Here is an 18,150-nt window from a genome sequence, read left to right on the forward strand (position 1 = left end):
TATAAAAAAAATCCAAAGCTTAATTTGAGATGTCTTAAAACTGTTAGAGTGAATGACTCTGGCCTTTCTCCAAAGGTGATGACTGTTCCTAATTTGGTATTTGAATGCTCCGTTCCCAAGTGCTTCTGCCAGAATGAAGATGATAATGGTTTGCCCTTAGAGCATACGTGGGCTGTGTGAACCTGTGCTCACTCCTGCTTTCTTGCCAGTCTGACACACCCTGTTTCTTGCCTAAACACTGTAAGCAAACTCAGGGGATAATAAGAAACCATTACCTTTTTATTCCTTTCTGCCTGATCCTCCTCAAACAGAACAGTTTAATGAGTTCCTAAGATTTTTTTGTTGATAGATGCATATTTGAGGTTTTTTGGAAGGACCCTCACTTACTGTCTTTAAGTGCCTCTTTTTTTCATGTAGATACAGAATGTGTCTACAGGAAACAAAAATAAAATTCAGAATCATGTATTAAGCTGTCAAAAGACATTATTATTTTAGCAATCCATAACACTCACTAAAGACCTGCAAAGCTAGCAGTATGTTCAACAGCTATGAAAGAAAAGAGTAATCCCAAGTTGGTTGAGATACCTCAAGGAATAAACCAGAAAGAATAAAACAGATGAAAAGCTAAATACTCATTAACTTAAATAAGGGAGCAGCAAAACTCAGTTTACTGTGGGACCGCAGTTGTCCTGAACACACAGGATTAGCTACTAGGGAAGAATGTTAGGTAAAACCTCTGTATAAGCATCATCAAATGGATGAAAGAATATGTAACATGAGGGAAAAGAGCTGTAATGTTTGCTTCTTGATAGGGAAAAAGACTGAAATGTAGTTGTATTTTTAATTAAAGAGTTGTTTCTGCTTTTCATTTTGCATGCTAAATGAAGAATCTATGACTGAAGTGACAAGAGTGTTAGTGAAAAGATTACCACATTTTTTATTTTCTATTTAAAGTCTGCTATGAATTAGCATTTTAGAGAAATGCTTTGTCAGTCCAAAAGAAAAATAATAGCTGTTCTACCTTTCCAGTTCTAAATTAAGATCTATAAACATAGCTCCATCAGGGTATACTCCAGATTCTCTAGCAAAACTAGGAAATAGCAAGGTTGACACTACCAGTATTTCCATGTCCTATTAAAAAGAAACCCAAATGTAGCCCTCACCACACTCCTGAAGAATTGCCCTCATTTTATGTGATCTTTAAATAGCACTGTGAACCATGGAAAAGGTACAGGACTAATGTAAAATACAGTTTCCACATCCTTATAGCAATATTTACATTTTTCTGTATCTTGCATTTCTCTTGTGGAACATGTAGTTGGCAGGTTGGCAGAACACCAAAGCTGCTTCCTCTTACAGCTGCTTCCTAGTTAATGAATGTACAACAACAGGAGCAAGGCTGTACAACCAAGAAGAAACTCCTTGCAATAGCAACATTTCTAGACCTTTCAAATGTGTACAACGTTACCAAGACATCTGCTTTACACTGCACCTTCGTATGACTAGAGGACTGAAATAGGAGCTACTGCCTTTTTGTCTGTTAACATCAGATCCCTCCCAGGCTGGTAGGAAGTATGTAGGTCATGTATACACCACATTAGCATGACAAAAGTCTTGGGGGAACTGGGAACTGTCTTCCTTTAGTTCAGATGCATTAAATAGTTTACATTATATATACAGATACACACACGCAGGGAGGCCAGAGATCGAAGCCAGGGATGAATTTGACCTTGGATATGTTTGGTTACTGAGGTCTCATATATCTCTTTGCTGAAAGGAGCAGCTCTAGTTTCAGGATCAGCTTAATCTTTAGCATATGCCCCAGGCATCTTTCAGGGTCTATGGAAAGAACAGAAGCCACTTTGGAAAGAGCAAGTGGCGAGTAACACACACAACAGGCAAAATTTGGAAATGTTTTATTCTGCTTCTTACAGCATTACTTGGTTGTAAGTACAGTCAAAGTGTTAACTCAAATCCACCTTCTCTCTGGAAGTGTCTCAGCTGTACATAAATTACCTAAAGCACTGTGCCCTACTAGGGAGTGGCAGTGGTAGCTGCAGCCACTTGCCTGTCTGTCACCTGAGTTTGGCCCTGGCAGACTGAGGTTATTTTCAGGACTCACTCTAAAAGCTACCACAGACTAGTCTTGGCTTTGTGTCATTAAGTGTCATTTGTGTCATGCTTCATACGTTGTTTGGGTTGTGTGCTTGCAGCTCGGCTCTTTTGCAGACCACTGGAAGCATCAGTGTAGAGCAGTACTTCCCTGATGCTTTCACTCTTAATCAGCATTTCTGCAGCCTTTCCCCTGCTTCAAGGTCAAGTGTTGCTGTACTTGCATTTTCGGGGAGTTTTTTTCTGGCTTGGCTTAACTTAGTTATGCCAGGCCAAAATTTCCCACAGCAGTGTATAGAGTGTAATTTATTATGTTATCACAATATTCTTATACCAAAGCATATGCAGTGTTCATGGTTCTCTTCCTCAACTCATGTCCGTTTCCATCCCACTTTTCCTGCATTTGTGGTATATTAGCTTTGAACAGGCTGCAGTCTTGTGTGAGTAGGATTCTAGGCAAAATCTTGGTCCCACTGAAATAAGCAGGATTTATTTGTTTATATTTGCCCTGGTTTTAAGAAAGTCTGAATTTCATCACAAATACTTGCAAGATATTTGTAGTGCCTTGTACAAGGAACCTAGTTCTGGGTGTATCCTTTTAAAAAGTACCAAATCATGAGAGAGATGGTAGAGATATCAGAATCTTTCTCTGGCTAAATTGTCTTCGTTACTTTATATTAAATAGTGTTATTTACAATATGATTTTAATTTTGCTTCTTTCATGATACATTTTTAACTTCAGTCTGAGAAGCAGTGGCTGATTTACAATGAAATAGGACTTCTTTTTCTAAAAGCAGAACTGCCTCCCTTTTTTTTTTCCTTCTGTGATTTTTTTGTCGTTGTTGGTTTTTTTCTTTTTAAACAAAATATGTTCTAAACTTGTCTAGTGTTTGATTCCTTTAAGGAACAAAGAAAGAGAAGTAGGGCCATTGCTGAGTACTTCGTCCTTCCCTGTATCATGGAAACATGTCCAAACAGTTCTGAGAAATCTAGACTCTTCAGACTGAGGTGAGGACAGGAATGCTGGGACAAAGACATGATCTGTGTACTCCCAGTTATTCCCGGATGTTAATGCTTTGGATCATAGAGAAAACATTCCCTTTTGCTTTTGAAATTTTAACGGCAGAAGGAATTGCTGATTTGGTTGCAGGGTCTTTGAGGCTAGAAGGCATTTGACAGCAAGAAACTTCTGATGCTAAAGCTGTTTGGCTCTGGAAAATTCTGGGAGTCTGCTGTTTGTTTAAGGTGGATTGCGTTTTCTTTTCATAATAGATAAATAGCAGAAAACCCCATGCCTTGACAGAATTATTCAAGAAAAGCTACAAAAGATGAACCCTTTTAAGAAGCTAAATTTTCAACTGACATAAAAAATATGCAGAAATGAGTGAATTTGCAACCAGAAAGTCCATCACTTGCTCAACATTACTTTCTACTTGGTTTTAAACTTATTTTCATGCACTGAGTGGTGCTTAATTGTGCTGCAGTTGGTTATTAATTTTTTTACTCTGTTTTCAGGTCCAAAGCTTAGTCTTGTAACAGGTGAGCAGAATAGCCTGCTTGAAGACATGCCATTTTCGGACACTGACATCAATTTGGACATACCATTTGCAGAACAGGCAGCTAATCTCAGAGACAGCTCAGCAGGCAAAATGTGCAAGGGTGGAGGGGGCGACACTCTTCTTCCGGTAGGTGTTTCGCATTTATTGATCTCTTTTATTTTTGTTTATTTTTTTTTTTAACTAGTGGTAGTGTTTGGATGATATTTGTCTGAAATGGGTGAATTACATTTAGAAGAACTTTGTCGGATCCAGCTTCATGGAGATAGACGTTCTCAAGATAACTCATTTTTGGGAATAGTATTCTCAATAACAGTGAAGTAACTACTTTTATGCCTGTCTGTTTGGCAAAATGCACTCTTTGTGTAAGCAATTACAGACTGGTAATATTAAGCTGGCATAGTGGCTTAGTGGTAGTTGTCCACAGACTGTCCTTCTGCATTTATTTAAAGCCCCTTTTCATGTTACCTGAGGTGACATGCCTTACCTCTGTAATAAAAAGCTCTGCTGTCATTTAAAAAGGGTTGATGGGCGCCTGTAGAAACTTTGCGCAGTTATCCCATACAAATAGGTGAGGGATGAAAATGAAGAACAGAATGGTCTGTAGAAGTCTAAAAAGTCAAATGGCAGAAATCTGGGATTAATTTCTGCTCAGTTTTTCTTTCCAGCTCTTAATGAAAAAGGGCTCATTCTGAATGAATCTGAACAAATAAAAAAGAAAATTCTTCAAGGCATCTCTCTGAGGATCTCTCTCTGCCTAACAGTTCATGACCATGCAGACCTGTAAACTAATAAGTGGTGTGAAATAGGTTTTTTTTCCTTGCCCCCACCCCCCCAAACTGTATGCAAACATGTCTGAGTAAACATAGTGTCTGAAGTGATAATGTTTCACAGTTCTTCAAACACTTAATTTAGATAAGAACATGTGCAGTTCTTCAAATAGTAATTACTCCATGTATCGTAGTTTAAACATTATAAACCAGACACTAATGGATATTTAGAAATGGATTCTGAAGTGTTTGAGTCATGTTTCTCTAATGCAGCCTATAACAAGGAAATGATAGCTATACTCTTTACTTCTGCATATATGCACATACATACATATATGCATAATACAAACATTAGCTATACTTTTAGCTAGGCTTATGAAGGATTACTCAAAGACATGGCTATGGGATTTCTTCTTCAGTGGTGAAAGGAGTGGCAAAATGATAGGAAAAGGAAGAGAGCTGCCTATTTAAATCTGACTGTATTTGTTCCACCTTCATCATTGGCAGCTATTTTTAAACATACGTGTTTGTGCAAGTCAATGAAACCTCAAGGCAGGAAACTTGACTATCTACAATTTGTGAATTATGTTTATGTTTTGGTATGTGCCTTTGTAGTCATGTACCATGACCACCAGTTCATCTGTGCTGTTGCTGGGATTATACAAGATAAGAAAATTATTCTGGAGTATAATATACCTTTCCAAATGGAAGAAAGTCTTATCAGCCTTCCTGCTTTGAGTCATTCACTCTGCTAATTGTTAGGCTCAGGCAAGAGTCTTGCTTAGAAGCCTGCTGGTGAGAAATGAAGTCAAATAGCTCAATGAGCTGAGAAGTCCCTCTCCCTCGCTCTCTTAGCTTAATTTCATATTGGTCTCTGACTGCTGCTTCTGAGCATTTAGTGCAATAGAAATGAGTAATAATTAAGGATCCCCCTTCTCTTTATTTATCGCAGCCAAATATGTTCTTTTGTGTTCATAAGAGCAGAGCAATTTCTGTCCCAGTTGTACATGCATAGGATTGCTCATCAATAGCCCTTTCCACCACTATATATTGCAAAAGGATACAGAAGTAGTGGTGTGGAGGGATGGGAGGTAGTTACAAGCAGGACAAAGCCAGATTCTTCTTGGAGGTGCAGAGCAAAAGGACAAGAGGCAATGGATGCAAGTGACTACAGGGGAAATTCTGTTTTGGAAAGTAAAAGAAGTTACCATGAGATCATTAAGGACTGGAACAGGTGCCCACAGAGGTTATTGTGAGTTTTCAAAATTGAGTTTGACAGCAAACAGGCAACCCGATCAGACTTTGAATTTAGCCTTGCTTTGAGCAGGCAGTTGAATTAGGTGACCTCCAGAAGTCACTAGGAGCCTAAATCCTCCTATGATTTTAAGATCATCTGCTTTACAACCTATTTGGGGGATTCTTCTGTGATTGAGTTAGTAACAGCAAGTTTCATGATGAAAGGTTCTGCCCTGAAGGAAGCACAGCCTTCCAGCTAAGTAATTTGTTATGACTTGGATTAGTCACTCTGCTGCAAATCTCTGCTTTTAGAATTTCAGGCTGCCGAAGGACAAAACAGGTACCACGAAGATTGGTGACCTGGCCCCTCAGGACATGAAGAAAGTCTATTCTTTAGCACTGATTGAATTAACTGCTCTCTATGACATACTTGGTACAGAATTCAAGCAGCAAAAAGCTGTAAAAATCAAAACCAAAGGTAAGTCTGTGTTTCATATTCTGAATGAAATCGATCTGTTTTAATCCAGTAAAACAAATGCATCCAGTTCTTTATGAATTTCCAGCAGAAAATATATATTAATATATATAGTAACATAGGTCCTCAGCAGTGTTTAATAATATGCCTTAACTCAAGGCTCACTTTAAGCAAATTCATGCATATAGTCAGTCCGGCTACAGGACCGTGCTTTTTGTCTAAATTAAAGCTCCAGTCAGTCACTGAGCAGATAAACCAAGGAGTGAAGAAGGGGAACTATCTTAGTAGCACACTGTGCGGGAAGAATTGCTTCACAGAAGTTTGTATGTGCTGATGTATTCCCTGGGAGGGCACGTGTATGTGTTCCTTGCGGGTATTCTTTTCCTGACTTCCTGAAGGTAGGTACTGTGCTGCTTTTACAGTTGGATTCAATGATCTTAAAGGTCTTTTCTATCCTAAATAATTCTGTGAGTCTACCTGACTTTTTTGCTTTCATTGCCCTTGACTGGAGATGCTGGGAACCTTTGTCGCCTCCTTTCCTCTTCTGTCTGGTACAGACTTTCCTATGTCACATAGGCCTTGCCCATCCAGTATTTACTCAGGCCATAATGCAGGGGTTTTTTTCTGAATGACATAATATTAAGTGGAAAATTTGGGCTGCTGCAGACTGTGTCGAGTCAGCTGCAACACCATTTTGCTCTGCAAGCTGTTGGAGCGTGTGTATATTAACAGTGCTTTTCTTGGGAACACAGGACACATGAAAACCAATTTCAGATGCTAGTGGTTTCCAGTGCTTTGTTTGTTTTCTGTGTTGCTGGCTTCTGCTAAATGCTTTACAAGAGCTTGAAATGTGTTACTAGTTAATCACAAGCCTGCTTCGGCCAAAACCCTGTTGTCAAGGTTCAGTGAATGTGACAGTGCAACAGTTCTTTTTAAACAACTGAAAGCAACAGGAAGGGTTGAGAAATATACAGCAAGGTACAATAGATTCTTCAAAATATGCTCTTTGCTTTACAGTAGTAGAAAATCAGTTTTTGAATGCAAAAGGCATACACAGAAACATTTATGAAACCTTGATCCCTTAAATGCTTGTTCTTCTTGCAGAAGCCCATGTGCTTTCACTAATAAATGGGGACAAGACACTTCCTTTTCTTGTATTTTGGATCTTAATTTTAATTGATTCTTCTTACCAAATTTATTGTTCATTGAATTTCACTCATAGTATTATTTATCTGAATGACAGGCAGTCATGAAAAACATTGAATTGATTAAAACTTCTAAAAGTTAAAAAAGATGGGCTAGACTCATGGGAATGTGTAGGAAGTAGACAGTGACAAGCCACTCTTTCTGCCAAACAGATCTGCTTTTGCAATGTAATGCCTTCAGTGCGCTGCTCTGCCTGACCCTCGCCTCTTCCCTCCTGAAGTGTTCTTTGGCCAATTGATTCATACAATGGTGGATCTGTTGCCTGTTCCCCTTTGGCTTGAGTATGTAAAACTGATGAAAACATAATTCTTCTGGGGAACACTGTGCTGTGCTCAGCCCTTCCTTTCTATGAACCTCCTACAGTTTGTTTCTCCAACTTCATCTCAGTAGAAACTTTTATTATTGACAAGATCTTCAAACCGATAAAACTATGGGGTATGGATATTGACTGTATGTATGAGTCCCTACATGTTTTATAGGTAGACTTTTTATGCTGATAGAGGTACAAGAACTCCCTGATTTGTCACTGAAACTGATGGTTTCTTTGACATGTATCACATTATCTCAAGGGCTGACATATTTTCAGTAATTACAGCTGTTCTGTGCTCAGATTGGCATGGCATCATACCAAGCAGGGGCTTTTAGCTACATGTATTGTATGCTGTTTCAGAAAAACCACACATATAGCAATTATCAGTACTTCTGAGAGAAGTTCTGTATCAGTAAACTTTGGGTTAGTTTTTACTACTATATCTCTCTTTTAATGGTCATTCACTTCTACTCAGCTGGGCCATAAACACATGGGAGTCCCATTTACTTGAAGACTAAGACTAGTTTTGCATCAGGGAGGGCTAGATTAACTGAGACTAGATTCCTTTCTTTTTTTTTTTTATTTGCATTGCATTACCCCTATTGTAAAGGCTGTTTTCTCAACCAAGACTTAACTGTATTTTTGCTTTTATTAAAAAACAAAAAACAAAAACAAAAAAAAACCCCAAAATAAAAAAAAAACAACAAAGAAACAGCAAAACACCTTTGGTGATCTTGTTATCCTGCTGGTGTTATATAATGAAAAAGCACAGGGGTTGAAAAGCTCTTCTTTCAAAACCCTCATAGAGAGAAACGTTCAGAGTAACTCCGGGTGATAATTACATGTCTTATTTTAGTAGCCAAGTTTCTGGATATTTTACTCATGCCATTTGCATCTTAACTATAATAACTTGCATTGAGTGATGAAGATCTGCATTGAGGGTCATCATCACATCCATTCTGCAAACCAGAACCATGCAGATGGTTCATTTATGCAATTCAGTTCACTGTACTGCAGAATATGTGGATGGCAATTTGAAGTCAAAACAGAAGACTCCTGATTTACGGTTGAAGGAAAAGATGAATGAATCCTTTTAGGCAGAATGCTTTGTGTAATAATTTGATTGACAAAGACATTCAAACACACTGAACAAAAGGTCGATAGCTCTGAATGTATTGAATAGGCTTATCGTTTCATAAGTGTGGGTTTCTGCCTTTATCATATGTACTGGAACAGATGTGGATAATATCTCAGTTTCTTTTGAATTATTCTTCAGACTCTGGCTTGTTCGGTGTCCCACTGCCAGTTTTACTGGAACAAGATCAGAAGAAGGTGCCAGGAACCAAGATCCCACTGATTTTTCAAAAGGTAAATAGGCACCAACAAGTAAACCTGCACATGACAACCAAATAATATTTTGTCTTGGATTTATTTGCTCCCTGTAGCACAATTTTCAGTATATTGCTCTATTCAATCAAATTTATTGTAACTTTTATTTGCAGCTTTACTTATTAATTCAGTAAATGTGATAATTTGCTTTGTATCAATTATATTTTGAGTTAACAAAAACCAAACTTTATTCCTTTATAACTGGTCTCCATGTTTTAGGCAAGTTTACCAGTAAGCCTGTGGAAACTGCCAATTAATCCAAGAACCCACTGCAGCCAAATTTCATTTCATAAACGTGGTGTAACTTCCATCATCAGTAGGGATGCCCTTTATTTTTGTCAGAGCAAATACTTTAAGTTCCGTAGAAATTCTCAATCCCTAGCCCACAGGCTGAACCTACCATTTTAGGAAGCGGTTTTCTCCTTTCAGAAGTGGTTTGGACCACAAGGCAGGTGGCTAGTGGGTGGGAATCATTCCTGTGGTGGTGGCAGCAGCCCTTTTCCAGAAGATTTGTTGCTTTGGTACATGGGGGGCACGCTTTGGCCTGTATCATGTTATGGTAATGGGGAAGATAATGGGAAAGATGATGGAGACCCTGGATTTACTGGCCATGCATAGCAGGTCTCATTGCATAAGAAGGGAGAGACCACAGTGTGTGGACCTGTCCTAACACTGACAGAAGCACAGTGCCGTGTCATCACTGTTTCAGTAGGTTTGGGGACGGGCTTGTTATTTATTGAGAAAGAGAAAACTTTGAGTTTTGCTTCACACTCAAACCTATTGCTGTGTCATTCATTGCCAAAATTACTTCCCCAGGATCATAAAAATACATTTCTGGGAAAGATGCTATCTAGAAAAAAAGAAATCATATGACAAAAAGTGGTTCATCACTGTGTTATCCTAGTAACGCAGTAAGCTTTCAGGAAGAAAATTCTACATAAACATCTCTAGCTTACAGATGTGATTTGTTTTGCAAGGTGCAGACATCATTCTGAATACAGTTATTCTTTAAATGAGAATATGAAAATAAAACCTCACGTTTGTATAAGTGCAAGAAAGAACATTTTTGTGCATACTGCTTTTTAAATGTATTTTGAATATCACTGAAATGAAACAAACCAAGCTAGTAGGAAAGCTGCTTAATTAAAAAGAAAATCTTTAATAAAAAATACACCTAGTTTTTATTACATTGAAGGATTACAGTTAAAAATAATGACATAATTTAGCCTAGGGGTTTTCTGACTGGAAAATCTGAGTGTAATACTGATCCATGTATCTCCACCAGAAGTTTCTGCTGATAGTAATTAACTCTGGCCTGCTAATGAAGCACCATGAAAAGCAGTCCTGATAGAGATGAAGAAGGGATTTGCCCTAAGCAGGAGGCTAGTGGTGAGTGAGCGTGTGTGAAGGAGTTTTGGCCACCAGCAGTGCCACCAGACCTTTGTCTCCCCACCACCTAGACATGGTGATGGTGGCAAGTCACATAACATGCCCACAGCATCTTTGTGTTCGACAGATGAAAGTGGCAGCTGATGCTCTGGTGTAAGCTGGGTACAGAGAGTTGGATGTGGCCAGTTAGCACTTTTTCTTTTTAACCAAGGAACATATACCAGGGTGACAACTTCAGTGCTGTTTTGTAACTTTGTGGCTTTTTCTATCTGGTCTTTTTTATGACATTGATCAATTACATAAATACAATGGTAGGTAAACCTCCTTTAATTTCTGTAATTGGAGAATACACAACTGTGTTGCATAATTTTTCTTACTCAAGAACTGGCACAGGAAGGTATGTAACAAAGGCACTGCCCTAGTTAAACATTGTGAAAAACATTTGTGCTAAAATGATGTCATTGGCTTTTGACATTTACAGATTTCTTTTGAATACTCTTAAATCCATCCTTCAGTGAATACTTCTAGGCATATCTTTTAGAGAAACAGAATTTGTGATCTGTGTTTTAAGTACTTTTACAGAATTTCTGCTAGTTTATCTAGCCATGTGTAGGATTGCAGACTGTTGGGTTTGTTAGGAGAATGCCAGTATTTACAAAACTTCTTTAAACCCTAAAAATACTTATTTCTTTCCAGGTAAAGTCATAAAGAAGAGTATTTTTGAGAAAATTAGTACTGTATTTCTAACGTTACCTTAACTGTTTTGATTTGGAGACATTTTAACAAGGATAGTAATTGGGATTTATTTTTGAAACCAGAGTAATTTTGGAAAAAAACTGCTTCAGTCTTTGGAGGAGACTTGAAGGAGGTCTAAAAAAGTTTTCTTTTTCAATGAAATAGACAAACTCTTCTTTAATAATGTTCATAAAACAGGTAGAGCCATATGAAAGGTTTTGTTCTAAATCTACAATAACTGTAATCCATTTGTAAACTGTGTGTTTGTGTGTCTGCTTGTTATGTGTCTGCATACACAAATGCATGCATATACGTACACGCATGCACACAGATACATACATAAAGGCTCCAATATATCAGAACTATCTACCAGTAATTTTTAATTGGCATCTTTGTTCATGGTTTGTGTTTCACAGCTGATTGCCCAGATAGAAGAGGCAACTCTGGAAACAGAAGGACTTCTGAGAATACCAGGAGTTGCAACAAGAGTAAAGGTAAAACATTGCACAGATTCTTATCATCCCCCATATGATCATACCTGATTATTTTATTTTATTTTGTCATGTGAATATATTTTAACACCAAGCTGTTATGAAAATCTTAAACAGAAAGCGAAGTCTCTTTACAAAGAAAACTGAGTCATATTAGCCAGAAGGCTGATGGTTTCATCCAGTGTAGTTTTGGGCAGAAGACTGGAGTTAAGTTTGAAGGAGAGCCAAGGCTACATTTCAAATTCATTTGTGCCAAAATCTCATTAATTCTTGGCACGAGGTTTCCAGCCTTTTGCTTTTTCCCTGAACCAGCTTAATCATCTGAACAGTTCATACACAGTCTTTCTACCCCAGGAGGAAGCTTTTCTCTGGCGTTGTGAGCCTATTTTAATAGCTAGACTTAACCTATGTTATAGAGCAAGACAGCCAGCATGCACTGAAGAACCTCTCACATTTATTTTTATGAACAGCAGTATAACTACTCAGCTCACTAAGCACAATCTTGTTAGGCACGTCTGTGCACACCGACACTTTGCGGAGTGAGTGCCAATTAGATGCAGACTCTTCCCCAGCATTTGCCTTAATGCAGGAAACTAAATACGCCGTATGATTTGCGCCAAGAGTCAATGTGTTAAAAAGATGGTCTGAACTGGCCTTAAATTCTAAACAGAAAGGACCATTTAAGTGGATTCAGCTGTCCCAAGACATCTGCCAGACTGTTGTGTACAACTTGGTCCAGCAGCTGGTTCATTAGAAACAACTGAAAGAAGGGAATAGTATGGAAATTGGCTTTGTTTATTTACCAGTAATGAAGAATTTAAAAAAAAGAAAATGTTTACATTCTCCTCCAGTCTTTATTTTCCACTTTTCGTCAGTTCTGCAAACTGGAATTATCTTGGAGTTATTTTTTTATTTGTTTATTCTTTGATTGTATTCATTTTATATGATTTCCCAGGCAGAGAATCATTCACTATTTGACTTCCGTTAATTTTTAATGTATTTATTTACAGGAGCTACTTCTCTGAATTAAGCAATTGTTTTGTTAGCAAAGATGCTAAGTTCCTTTACTTATTCAAATAGGAAATTGTATAGAAAACCAAAGAATTTAGCATTCTAAAGGACTGATGTTTTCTCTGAATTTTCTTAAACCTTTTTCTCCTACAGAAAAAGAAAATATTTTCCCCATTATGTAGTTTTATAGAAAGGCACAGATAACCTCAAGAAAAAATACTTTGCTATCTTGATAGATTTTAGAGTTATTAAAAAAGGGCATTGCATATACTCCATAGTTAAATACATTTACTTTAAAATCTAAGTGGTAGTACATTACAAGGTATAGTTGACATTTCTGCCCTTGCCTCAGATAAAACAATTAATCTTATCTAGATGTTTAATACTGCATTTGCCACAGTTTTGGTCTGAATGTGGATGGAGGAGCTGATGACACTCCGGGAGAATTTTCATCTTTATTTCTAAAGCTTGCTTTTGTTGATGAGCAGGAAATCACACCCACTTGACTTTAAACATCTGATTTAGGATCTTTGTACCTTTGAACCCCCTGCATAATCAGGGGAGACAGAAGATCTCTCTGGAGGACAGTTGAGAGCATCCAGCTTTTATATCAACCTCAGTGTCCACATTTTCTTTGGAAATAGATCCATTTTCCCTTAGAGCAAAGTTAAATTTAATGAGAACAGTATCTTAAAAACATATCTAGTATCCTTTATCCAATGTGCCCTTCTTGTCCAGATAAATAATTGAGGCCATTCTTTTCCATAGCACTTTCCATAACTACTTCTCACATACTTTACAAAACAAGCCAGTTTCTCTGTCCTCCTCTTCTGTCTGGAAGAACTGAGGCAAGAAGAAGGGAGGGACTTGTGAGACACGCCTCAGGGCCACTGGCCCTATACTGAGGCCACTTCTCACTCTGCCGGCCTAAGAAATAAATTAAGTGGATGCAAGGGCAGGACTAATGCTTAATGGCAGACTAAGAAGGACTCAGCCCTTGCAGCGTGTTCCCATTTTACACCTCTGAAAGCCTGAGCACTGCTAATGCGAGCAGGGCAGGTATATGGTAATGTCTGCTGCCAACAGTATTCCACCCTTTTCCTCCCCCAGAGTTACAAGGTATCACTGAGACTTTCAGAGCTCTTTATTCTGCTGGTCAACCTGGTGTTTTGCAGTGCAGTCCCCTTCTGTAGAGGGCATGTTTGACATCCAGTGCTAGGCAAAGCTGTAGGTGGCCAGCAGCATGGAATGCCCTGTAGATGGCAAGACATCCAGGTGTTCAGTCCCACAAATCTTTTTCCCCCTGTTTTGAAAAGAGAATGAGCCTCACCTTGGTGTATGTTTTGATAGGAAACTCTGTGTCAACATGCATAATTAATATATTTGTTTATGAAAATGGCCATGCATGCATTACATACATACCCTTAGGTAGCAGTGTTGGAGTTGCTATGTATATCAGCCGCATCTTAATATTTTGGGGGAAGGGAAGTTGTAACCCTTACGTGAATGAGTGTGATATCTGGTTCTTATAGTGTATTTCATATGGTCCTAAGGCAGGCCCATGGGATTTCTTCCTATATGATTTGGCCATCTACTGCCTATTCCTATGTGTTTGCTTGCAGTTCTTCTGGTCCCCAGTTTATCTTTTTATAGGAAAAATCATCAGCACCTGAAGTGATATTTCAGATGTCCCTTTTTTTCCCCTTTTTCAAATTACGGAAAGTATTGCTGTGTGTATAATGCATGACTTCCAGCAGCCCAGTATATTGGTGCTCTCTGTATCTACTGCCTTTCAGAGTCTTTGCCAAGAACTGGAAGCAAAATTTTATGAAGGGACTTTCAACTGGGAAAATGTAAAGCAACATGATGCAGCAAGTCTTTTAAAACTCTTCATCCGTGAACTGCCTCAGCCACTCCTCACTGTAGAATATCTCAAAGCTTTCCAAGATGTACAGAGTGAGTAGTGTCCTTTCTCTCAGCTGCGAAGAGTTGATACCAGTGCAGAGAAGTGCCTCTTTGCTGTAGCAGTATTTTCACTAATAATATATGAACCTCAGAAACAGATTGAATAACAACACTATGACTTCTCCTGAGAAAAGACTGGGCATATTTTTGCTAATGTACAAATAACATTTTTCATGTAACATCTATTTTAATAATTTACACATGAAATGGAGGTACACTACCACTTTCTGATGTTTCTGATAGTCATTAGGTGGTATAGATGGGTTATAGGAAATTGTGTATGATGGTATCAGTTTATAAACAATATTTGCTTCAAAAGAAAACAACAGCAAAGACATAGTAGTTCTGCAGGAAATCTAACAAATAGTAATTTACATTGTTTAGGGTATTTTGTCCATTTACAACAGGAAAAGTTAGAGCAGAATGTCAGAACTGCTGGTCAACCCTGGTCCCTTGAGATCAGCAAGTTCCTGTGAAAACGGCCTCCTTACCAACTGGTCACCAAGGCAGCAAACATACCAGCTGTAATTGAAAGAGAGCAGCTTGATGATAGCGAATCAGGAGCAGAGAACCCACATACACTAATTCCCCAGCCAACACAGGAGTGGAACTTTCAGAAAAATCTATTCCCCTTTGTCTGCAGGCAGAGCAATGGGGACGGTTCTTAGGGACACTTTCAGGGAATTCCCATGGACAGGCAGAGAGACAAATATTCTTATAAACTGTGGGCTGTGTCAAGTCTCCAAGTTGTGAGCTGCCTTTCAAGGCCATTAAGCAGGTGGGTGTAGGAGGCTGGTACTTAGGCCTGCTACATAGTGGTGTAATTTTGCAGTACTGAGTGGCAAGTTAAAGCTGGCTGGAATGCTTTCAAATGATGCAGCAAACAGCTCCTCAGGGTTGTTTCACTTACTGGATACTGATTGGAGCCAGGAGGGTTTCTGCTTGCCACTCCTGAGCTGTGTGAAGGCTTATGTGGTTTTACTTACCCGGAAAATACTCAGGTGTCAGGATGCAAAACACTTTCTACATTTTTTGACGCAAAACAGACATAGCACTTCATAGCCTCCCATTGTTTAAAATGTCTGCCCCGTCTTGTTGGTTACATGTAATAAGATTAGGTGGTAGAGAAAAAGGGCCATCTTTGTGACAGTAATCAGTGTTTTTCACGGTACTGTGACTCAGTAGTGTGGTTAGAATTAAATATTTAAACAACTTAATTCAGATTATTTAAGTTGTTAATTTAAGTAATTTAAACAACTACAATTCAGCTGTTATTTAGGTGAACAGACAGAAACCTTGATGTAAGTAACATTTTAATTGTTTTGCAACTATATTTTTCCTTACTTTCCTGGGAAAAGGTTGATTCTCATTGCTTTTTGGGCATTGTGACATGGTGTGACATGCCTTACTTTTATGTATGTCTTTCTAGAGGAAGTAGATACACTGTTACCACTACTTCCATATTTTAAATGGCTGTGTAATTTCTCACTCATTTATTCAGATCCTTAATTTTTTATTATGGTAGAAAGTCAGAAAGAGGGTTTTTTTGTTTCATTGCTGAAGTGTTTGGTTTTTTTTTTTTTTGACGGTATCTCCCGAACTAATGTGGATGAAAGGTATTTGGAATAGCAGTTTAGTTGGGATCCCAGTAGGATGCACAAGAACAGCCCTGTTGAATTTTGAAATAGTGTGATAGGACTATGTGAAGTGCAGGTAACTCCTTGATCACTTGTTTTATGTATGGCCTGATGGAATCTGCTGAGAAGACTTGCCAGAGCATGTCCTTTAAAGTGTCACAGGAGGAAATTTATCACAAGTGACAAGCGTGAGAGAGTTGGGGTTTTCTGCTGCTCAACACCGCCAGAACGTAGGAGCTGTTCTAGGAGGTGGAGGAGTGTAGGGATGCACTCATCCTGCACCTTGGGTGAATGACGCACCACCGAGCAATTGGGTAAAAGGCAGAGCCAATGTCACTTTTCTAATATTATAGCTTGCCATGTTTGGTACGGCACTCACTGCCATAGATATGTGTTAAACTTCTCTGTTCTTGGCTTTATCCCCACTGGTTTGCCATTGCAGCTGCTGCTGCTTACATTGCTGGAGACCTGTCTTATTCAGCAACATGTGGTATTCATTCTGTGTGGGTGACTTGGGAGACTATGCAACTGTTAAGGCAATCAGAGAAACTGTGAAAGCAGTTTTGAATATACCCTTTCATGTGTTGGGGCACAGGTTCAAAAAGGGAGGAAGCGTTAGCTGAATATTTCTTCTTGTAATGCTACAAAATAAAGAATCACAAGCCATCTAGAAAATATTGCCAGAAGACTGCTGAGTCATACAGCAACTGAATACTAAAAGAACATTTGGAAGTGAATATCAGGATCTGCCAGTCATTTGTCATACTATGACAATTAGCCATGTGTATGCATTCAGCATTTTGCAAGAGGTTTCCACTTTGAAATCATGCTTTTTGAAGAGGACAAATGACAATTTTAAAACACTGAGTTTCTTGTGCTTCACTGGCAGATCTTCCAACGAAGAAACAGCAACTGCAAGCTTTGAATCTTTTGGTTCTCCTTCTACCTGAAGCAAACAGAGACACTCTGAAGGTTAGAATTGCTAATACTTTTTTCCTACACAAGTATTTTGTCTGTTTCTGTGAACTCACTGTAATGAATGCTATTGTCTTTTAACATTTTTTTTTCAGTTCAAAGTTAATGCTGAAACTAGTGACTCTTTCTTTCTTCATATTTCACACAACTTCAGAAAAAAACAACCTTAGGACCCTAATTTCTCCCAAATGACTTCTAAGAATGTGACTTGAAATTGTTCCAGGAGATTGCAATAATAATCTCCAAGTGAATGACCTTTTCTCTTACAAGTTCTGTTCCCCTTAGTTGTAACTTCCAATACAAAAAATAAGCAGTGTTAGAATACTGTGGGTGAAAGTTTGCTTTTATGAAATGGGTTTAGCTCTTCATTTTTATTCCACACTTTTCTCTGTGCTATTTGTTTCTATTCTCAATAAGCTAGAAATTTACACTTCCTATTGGTATTTGCAGCATGTTACGTGGAGTCTTCCAATTTGGGCTTGTCCTTTTGTAGAAAAGCTATTCATCTTTTTTCAGAGTATATTATATCAAAAATGAATTTTCAGGATTTGCGTAGGATGCAGAACATCTTTTATTACGGGCAAAAGATCCTATTAGGTTTTATTGTTTAAATATGACTTTCTTTTTGAGTTTATTTACTGTGTGGAGGCAGTCAGGAGGGCTCCTGAGTTGAGTTACAAGTATCTGGAACTGAATTAATTGAAGATTGTCAGTTTCTGACTGGCTACCTGTCATTCACAATGCAGTGGTTTAATCATTAAACCTTGCAGAACCAGCTGCTCCATGTTTTGATAATCATGACAGGTGGTACTATTGTGTTCACTTTCAGTTTAAGAAAAGCCAATAGTTTTTTTCACAAGGATCTGTGGGATGCTACTATGGTGAAAGTTTAT

The 18,150-nt window shown here is 38.3% G+C and overlaps 1 protein-coding gene across 2 annotated transcripts in view; it reads left to right on the forward strand.

The window, feature by feature from the left end:
- Nucleotides 1-18,150, forward strand: part of ARHGAP18 (Rho GTPase activating protein 18) — a 101,083-nt gene that overhangs the window by 68,701 nt on the left and 14,232 nt on the right. For both annotated transcript variants that reach the window (XM_055714479.1, XM_055714478.1), the window contains exons 5-10: nt 3,628-3,797; nt 5,987-6,152; nt 8,942-9,033; nt 11,595-11,672; nt 14,477-14,636; nt 17,172-17,254. In XM_055714479.1, coding sequence (XP_055570454.1) covers nt 3,628-3,797; nt 5,987-6,152; nt 8,942-9,033; nt 11,595-11,672; nt 14,477-14,636; nt 17,172-17,254 — 749 coding nt within the window. The remainder of the gene's footprint in view (nt 1-3,627; nt 3,798-5,986; nt 6,153-8,941; nt 9,034-11,594; nt 11,673-14,476; nt 14,637-17,171; nt 17,255-18,150) is intronic.

The sequence above is a fragment of the Falco cherrug genome, chromosome 6 (assembly GCF_023634085.1).
Source record: "Falco cherrug isolate bFalChe1 chromosome 6, bFalChe1.pri, whole genome shotgun sequence".
In the NCBI taxonomy this organism is placed as follows: Eukaryota; Metazoa; Chordata; class Aves; order Falconiformes; family Falconidae; genus Falco; species Falco cherrug.